The following is an 8,820-nucleotide window of genomic DNA, read 5'->3' as shown; positions in this document are numbered from 1 at the left end:
AGCTCCGACCAAAAAGGTTGATCTGTTGCACTTTAGTCCTCGAGAGCTCGCGTTGTCTGCTGCACTTTTTGCGCTGATGGTCAAGCTGCTATGTATCTTGGTTTCCACTGATCTCTGTTTATATGTAAGCATGAAGTTTGTGATTGTGTGTTAATATTATGACAGACAGAAAAGCTGCATGGGTTACTTGTGGAACTGCTAGTAGAGCTGTCGTCATACGAAGTGACCGTGAAACACTTCGCCTTCTGTTTGGTCTAATCATCTGCAACTAGATTGTTTTTCGATTCAAACACAACTTGCTGACCATTAGAGATGTTATTATCGACCTACAAAATTGTATATTCTAAGTGTGACGGGATGCATCCAAAGATTCAACTTTATCTACCCTTTTGTTTTTTTTTTTTTGTTTATTGCTTACACGCTCTTTCTCTCTCACTGAGTAAAAACAAAACTATACTTTTCTTTTGTTCTTTTTCTGTCAGACATTGCAAACAGAAAACAGACCATTAAAATAAAAACCACTGAGCATGTCACAAGATAATTCTTTCACACATCAACATAACACAATGAGCTAACCAGCTGAATGGAATAGGTCAATTTGATTTGTTACACTCCATGTCAAGCAGTACAGTCATATTATTTGGTCTGTACAGTTCAACAAACCTGTTCACACATTAAAACACTGTTTACTATACTACACATGTACTGTACACACTGACTGGAAAGGTGCGCAGGTCTACACAAGACACGCTTCTCTTTTAAATACTAACACCAAGCTATTCCAGTTGAGTGTTACTAAACAGCACTGACCCGTTATACAAAGATATATAGATATTGTCTTAGGTTAAAAGCTTAAAATTAAGTAACATCTAGCTTAATACCATCAGTTTTTGAATGCTGCAGAGCAATGTGGGAAACTGCGCTTAACATGTGCATTCAATGTGAAATCACAGCAGTCTTTTGGGAGAAACCAAACCAATGTCAAATCGATGTTATGCAAATGAGGACAGTAAAGTGTCAAAGAAACCCAAAACATTAATCAGACTGGTATATTTACCATCTTTTAAGAATTAAGATGCACTTGAACAAGTTAAACAGATTTATTCATCTTTCTGAGTTCATGTTTACTAATGGAAATGAAATGAAAACAAAAAAAAAAACAACCAAAATGAAGAAAATAAATTAACAAACATTTTAAATTCTGCATCCAGCACCGATTAGTTGTAAAAAACAAATGACCTTTCAATGTTCCCTGCTCAGGTGAGAGAAATGTCCTATATGTTACAAGTGAAAAAAACTCAAGCCGGACCATGATTGTGGAACAAATTGAACAAGAATGTTGCATTACTCTGGGTCCTGGTTAGAATAATTTGGGAAAGGATAGTGAAGAGATCTATTGCTGGTAACACTAGCTTCATGTGATTTTAACAGTTAAGGAAAGTTTTGTTTTAGTTAAAAAGTAATGTTTATTGCCCCTCCCAAAATATGTTGCTGTCAACACCCAGTGGGAAATTTATAAGAAAGCAAATTTCTAGTTTTGTCTTTTTTTGGATGCCCTTTTTTTTAATCTATTAAAAACAAAATGATTACATAATCAACAAAGCCTGCATTCTAGTATTCTGCCTATATAAGATGTAATAAGAAAAAGTATCCTACACAAAAACACTTTAAATTCAGAAATAGTATGCTCAAGAAGAGACTTGAAATCCTTCTCTATCACAACAAAAGGTAGGAAACAGTGATAAACATTGAAATACGAACTTTAACAAGAATTAGCATGGCACTTAAACAAAAGAGCTTTGAGCAATGGAAATAGATTGTGAAATGTTACTGGCAAAAAAGAAAATGTAAAAGAGGTGCAAAGAAGCTGGGATGGGAAGCTAAACTGCTTGACAGCTGTTTAGCTGTTGTGGCAAACATTTTGAACATCTGCCATTCTGAAAATTTTAACCACTTGTATCTGTTTTCAGGTTATAATTAGTGTGTTTGTGTGTGTAGACACTGTTTCTTTTGACATAAACCTCAATAATCCAGGTAATATGCATAGAGATGCTTGCACATATTTACAGAAAGATATACTAACAAGCAGCCCAAACAGATGAACATGAATGCACGCACAATCTCTTTCTCGTACAAAAAAAAAAAAAAAAAAAAAGAAGAATGCATAAAGAAATAAATGGTGGGTGGCAAAATCTGAAGGCCAAAGATCTCTTAAGATGACATCAGCATAAATAAGCCTCAGATGACCAGACAGTGATGTGCGTCAAACATCCAGTTCTGAGTGATGCATAAGGGTCACCTTGACGATGGGAAAATCACAAGATATAGTGACAAACTCAACATTTAAAAACACACATTGCATAAATAAATGAAAGTCAAAGATGAACCACAAGGTCTAACAGTAGTAGTAGATGAAAAGCAGAAATAAAGTAATATGGGACTAAAACCATAAATAACCCTAATAAAAAAAATCTATGCCATATCTGACAGCCAAATAATGCAACAAAAAATCCTTATGAACAAAATTTAAAAAAACGAGCAGCGCAGATTTAAATCTCAAGTAACAAATATATTGTGTTATGCATATCTACTTCAATTATAAACTGCCTAAAAAACTAATAATGAGGAAAAGGTCACATTCGAAAAATCTACTAGGGGAAACATTTCACAAGCCCGCTGAAGAAGCGAACGGCAGAGGCCAGTCTAATGAAAAAGATGAGAACTATCAGCTTAATTAGAAACAAACTAACAAGTAAAGCTTTGTTAGCTGGATGGACCCAAAGATGATGACCCCCTTGTCTTATTCAATTACCCTTTCGAAGCAGAATAAAACACTTTTCCATTTTTCTCTTCACATCAAAATGCAAGTTTAAAGGCCTGGGACTAGCATCTTTTAAATAAAATATTCGGAATAAGAAAACAAAATAAAATCCAACAAAGATTGCTCATGATCTGCAGCAATCTGGATGAAATCAAATATTTTTTACCAAACATCACAAATATTCTACAAAACAAAACTATTTAATACCTTTGCCACTGAAATCCATGATAATTTTAACATTTTATGACCATTTACCAGAACCAGATGTTTAAAGTCTTTAAATCTCCCACATTAACCTAGACTCTAGTACCACAACAAATTGGCTGGCATGACATTATTTCACATGGCTGCTGTACCTTGTTTAACAACTCCTTTAGTCTTTTATATTGAAAACAAATCCCCCACCAACCTCCAGAAAAATTCACTCCTTACAAATGAATACTTCAGCCACTTAAGGAACTTGAGGAAAACAGGTTAACATTATCTGTCCATCTTGAATAGTTTTTTTTCACTGTGAATTAATAAAAAATGTTTGTCCAATGTGTATGTGTGTTTTGTATCCACTACTAATATGAAATTTATCAACAAGCAGAAAACTGAACATCTCATTGTAGTAGCTAGATTGATGCTATAAGATAGGGATTCCAAGTAGCCTTTTACTACCTCAGACCAAAAATAAAGCTGCTGGTATACGGGAACCCAGAATGAGGGATTCAGTGTGCCTGAAGATAATGGGGGGAGAGTAGAGGGTTAAAGAAAATCTGAAGAAGTGACAAGTCTACGCTGCGGTAGTTGGTTGTGTAAAAATGAAGTTATACATCTGGCTTTTGAACATCATACTCCAATTTGCAGTCAACAGATAATTATATGAACAGATATGTTGTCATTAAGGCCAAAACATGAGACATGCATTTTCATGAACACAGTGTATTTCACCAGGGACAAATAGAGATCAGACTGGGCTCGAAAAAGTATTAGGGAAAAAAGCCACAGGTAAAGTGAAAACCTTGGTGGTAAGAGAATGTCCGATTCTTCTCACACATCTTATGTCTGAGAAAATGACAATTGTTATGCTATTACATATTTCATCTATTGAGAACCAAAGACTTCAAACAAATCCTTAGAATCTGATGTCAGTTTAGATAACTTACCAAGAAGAATAAAATGTTGCAAGCAGCAAATAAATGCTTTCCTACTTAGAATGCTAAAAACTATGTATATCCAGCTTTTTACAGTCATGACTAGAAGTTACTCTTGTTTGTCAGATTATTGCCTTTGAGATATTGACAATGATGCAGCTGACTATCAAAAGCAAACATATTTCAGTACTTTGTGGAAATTTTGGATGGCTAAACATACAAAAGTTGATACACTTTTAGAGATAAATGCTATACAACACTAGCATCAGAAGGGAATTCAAGTATGTATCACTGGTAAATAAAATTTATAGAGGAAGTTTTTAAAATGTTCTATTTAAGTTAGAGAACAACCAAATGTAGCAAAACCTAAAGCACATGTGAAATAATATCTTTACCCAACTTTACATTCCACAATTCTTCATTGTGGATTTCATCCATGTTGGCTTTTGTTCTTGGTAAGGATCTAGCCTGATTTCACTTCTTTTGTCTTAAGGGGAAAAGTTAAGTAAGTAAAACCATTCATTAACACTTATAAAACATCTAATGTCATCATCTCTTTCCATTTTTCTACATGTCATGCTTTTGACTGCTAAATGACACCCATCCTGTAAAAAACCTCATATTCCAGACACACAAAGACATACTACAAAACTGTTAATGACTGGTGTAGAACTGTATGAATGGAGTCTGAGTGAGAACATCATCCATAAAAGCTCATGCACAAAACACACTGCATTAAAATAAAAGTGGAGTGGGGGTGAAGGAAGGAGTTAAGTGGGCAAGTATGTCATTTGTGTATATATGGCTGTCCAAATAAATAAACAAAAAAAAAGGTCAAATGAGACCAAAAGGACTTGACATTGTCTTTTCATGTGGCCGAAGAGATCAGGACAGGCAAATAATATAATAAACATATGAACATATCATTTGAATGCCAGATGTGATGGAAATAGATGTGGCTATGTTCTCCACTCAACAGAAATCTTTTGAGGAGAAGACATGCGGAAACAAAGTAAAATATTTTATGAAATCCAATTATAATGCAACTCTGCCTAATATAATAACAAGAAAATAATAAAATTAGTTTGCGAAATAATAAAAAAAATGATTTCTATGTGGGGAGGAATAGGTGTTTTATCCTGAGCCAACAACTAAGTTTGCATCATGGCAAAGCAGTCAAACCTGTAAACAGATGCCACATGCAGAGAAAGAACAGCATGCCTAAGACAAGATCTGAACCCAGGACAGCCAATCCTCATTGTATTGGTGTTAACTGTTGAGAAACCAGACCATGCTTAATGTAGGGGTTAGACTGACTGTAGACTATTCAAACAGGAAAGTTAAAAGGCATACACATCCACAAAAGTAATGTCTTTGTATCTGAACTGATGAGAAAATGGAATTCATTGAAGCAGTGACTGGTACTTGCAGTACTAGAAAATTCCTATTTCTTAATGACTGCAGAAGTTTCCTCTCCTGAAATATTCAACAAAAAAATTAATTGGGGAACTCTGCTTGTTGTTTCGTTCCTTTTTTGCTAAATATTTAAATCCACAATTTACATTATGCATTCAATTATCCACTTTTAAATTTATATTATTATAAAAAATGGACTTCTGCACTGTTACTTCCTTTTAAGACTAATATTTCTGCTTCACCAACATATTCTAATGTCCTGCAAACAATCTCGGTGAAAAATCATATTCACAGGTAAGAATTAAAATAAAAATGCATATCTGTTGTATCACAGGCTATTTTCACACCAAATCACAGGTTGACTGAGAGGAAATCAAGCACAAATAAAAAAATTGTTAAGTGTGCAAACAGCTACACAGTTGCATGTTAATAAAACAGTGACATTCATAAGCACTAATTGTTACAAACTTAAAAAAGTCACTGCACAAATCCTACAAACAAAGGACATATGCACACTGTCCAGTCATTAGATGACAATGATGCAAACAACAGGCACCATCCATGAAAGCTCTTGCAACAACAAAGCAATGAAACTCCACAAGTTCAAGAACCAAATTAATGAAAGAAATTAACATTTTCTAAGCCTCCCTTCAAACACTGTAACAATTAGCCAAATACACTGATTAGGAAAGAAACTAAATATTCTTGAATTTGGCTATCCTTTGAAAGAACTGACATACATATAATTTTCTTGTTTCATTGGAAAGTCACAAGGGATACATTTCAGGAGGCTTGGCCAGTTTAAGCTTGTCACTGCTCTTGCCCCTGTTTCCCAATAAACAGTTTTGGATACAAGACAGGACATTATCTACAGGTGCATGCAAAGTTATCACACTCATACATAAATGCACATGAAGTTACAGTATTATTCATTATTCCATAAAAGTCAATTCACCATTCTGAATACAAGCTGTGAAACTATTTACACTTTAGGCCAGACGACTCTTTTTAACTGAGAAATACACACAAACATTCTCTAACTAAAATAGCAGACAACAAAATTTGTTCATAAAGATACCATCTCTTGATGTGTGGAATGTTTTACATTTGGAGCTTGATTCAGCACAGCTCTGCCTCTTTCAAATCACAGCCACTCACATTTGTAAGCATCTCCATTTCTTCTTTTGTGCATAAATTAGCATCATTAAATGACAAAAACTTTTCAGATTTCACTTTTGATTGACCAGTAAATATGCTAGAGAACAGGGTATGGAATCTTATCTGGGAAAGTTTAAAGGTCTCAGGCAAAATATAATCATGAACATACTTCTCTTTTCAACCTAGAAAATAAAAACATAGAAATTAACATATTTCAAGATGTTTTTAAAAAAAGGTTGAAGGGGAGAAAAAAAAGCAAGCAGCCAAAACATGTTGGGGACATACCTCTGGGTATAAGGTAGGTTGTAAGAGGCACTTTGATCCTCATTAGTTTTCTGAATTTTATCCTCATCTAGATCAAGACTAAATACAAATTAAAATACTGCATCAAAACCATGTGCATGTTTGCTTTATTTTGTCTTTTCTCAATCAGGACTTGAGTGTGGGTGTGAGCACACGTGCACATGGTGTATGTGTGCACATGCACTTTCTCAGCAGAAAAACACTGACTAAAAAGTAAAATAAAAACAACTTAAAAGATCTACTGAAAGATGATCTTAAACTGATTAGCTTCATCTTATTTTAAGTGAAAAATTGATGCCTATAATGATCTGTTGATGCTTTTGATTTGTAGTGAAAGGAAAATGATTTTCTAGGGTTTTGTTTCTTTGAAAAATTTATAAAACTTCCCCATAGAGGGCTGCATAGGTACTATGTCACTGAAGCATGTCCCATTCTCAACAAACGCATTATATAGCACATGCACTAACAAAGATTCAGGGCTTCACAGGCAGTGGACTAACAACAGCAGTGGTGGAAGAGAAAGAAGGAAAAGGCGGTAAAAAAGCTATATTTTAATCTTTGGCATATTAAAATATCTGCACAACCTAGTTTTACCAGACCATTCGTACCAGCCTTAACACAGCAGCTAAAATATGGTGCAGGAAGGTCAGCTAAAAGACTGGTATTAACCATACATCTTAAACGTTTATTAAAGTTGCTTTTCAAGTGCTTAACCTTGGAAGGTGGGAGGAAGGAAGCTTGAAGTGATAAAAAATTGCTGCATTCCAGTTCTCTGCAGCCAGCCAAAGTGCAGTATTCATATCCATCTACAAGAAACATGAGGCATGTTAGTTTGCATGGCACCAAGACCAAAAAGCATGTCACAATGATTATGACAGTTAATGATTACACTACCAACAGCTTGTGCACTCTGGATGAAAACTGTGTCCAGAAGTGCTGGATGTCTACAAACTATTGCACGACAAGAGAAGGCTAGGATTTTTTCTAAAAAACAGATTCAAGAATCTTGTTGGTAGCAAGAGCGCATTTCACCCAGCAACACTCATTAACACAAAGTTGTTGGCATGGACAAGCATGTCACAAGAGGCCCTGTCCTGTCATGCTGTGCATGACCCATGAGGCATCAACAGTTTTGCTGAACACCATCACCACCTAACTTTTCCTGAGGAGAAATGTGTCGAATTTACAAGTGCACAAGTTTTGCTCCAGTTCATCACCCTGTCATCCATCATGCTCAGCACAATGAGCAAAAAAATGTGCCACTGTAAGCTTGTATCCACTGTGACCTTTGTGCAAGGATAATCTGGCAAAAAGTTTCCCACCATGAGCAGGATTTGGCATTTTTGTCACCATGCAAATGAATGTTACAAATCATCCATGAAGGTTTTTTTTCCAAAAATCTGTGTCCAGACACAACCTGCAACCTACTTTTTTGTGTATATTTGGAGAATGGCAACATCACATCATCCTCAGCAATCAGAAAAACTTACAAAAAAAAAATCATACTTTTGTGGCAGAGAAATATGCACCGGAAACAGAGCACAACAGGGAAAACATTCTTCATCTCCCTTTTGTCTCAAATCACTGAAGTATACACATCTTCTTGAAGTCAGACTCAAACTCGTCATCGATCTCTGACAAATCAGGCTCCTTTCCCGTAGTGTCTGGCATAAATGTTGAGAAATTAACACCTTGTCTTTCATAAAAGAGAATGTATGCAGAGTTTGTGTCCAACTGGTCTTCCTGCACCTCCTGTAAAAGAAATACTCTCTCCATAAATGATGAGATAACCCAGGACTTTGGAAGGCAGATTTTTAAGTATATTTAGTCATCAATTATTTTTCTTTATTTTATATTTTTTGTGGTTTTTGTCATTTATCCTACTGATCAGTGACTTATAAAAAAAAAAAAAATATTCTAAAAATTTACTTGTATCAACCAAGTGGCAATAAACCTTGTCATGCTTTTCGCATCCAGTGCTTG

At 35.0% G+C, this 8,820-nt stretch overlaps 1 protein-coding gene across 5 annotated transcripts in view; it reads right to left on the bottom strand.

The window, feature by feature from the left end:
- Positions 1-454: 454 nt before the first annotated feature.
- LOC112562872 (ubiquitin carboxyl-terminal hydrolase 32-like) overlaps positions 455-8,820 on the bottom strand; it is a 34,284-nt gene continuing 25,918 nt past the window's right edge. For all 5 annotated transcript variants that reach the window (XM_025236445.1, XM_025236447.1, XM_025236446.1 and 2 more), the window contains one exon: positions 455-8,589. In XM_025236445.1, the coding sequence (XP_025092230.1) occupies positions 8,419-8,589 (171 nt within the window). In that variant the 3' untranslated portion in view covers positions 455-8,418. The remainder of the gene's footprint in view (positions 8,590-8,820) is intronic.

The sequence above is a fragment of the Pomacea canaliculata genome, linkage group LG4, assembly GCF_003073045.1.
Source record: "Pomacea canaliculata isolate SZHN2017 linkage group LG4, ASM307304v1, whole genome shotgun sequence".
Lineage (NCBI taxonomy): Eukaryota > Metazoa > Mollusca > Gastropoda > Architaenioglossa > Ampullariidae > Pomacea > Pomacea canaliculata.
This window is presented reverse-complemented; position numbering and strand designations above follow the sequence as displayed.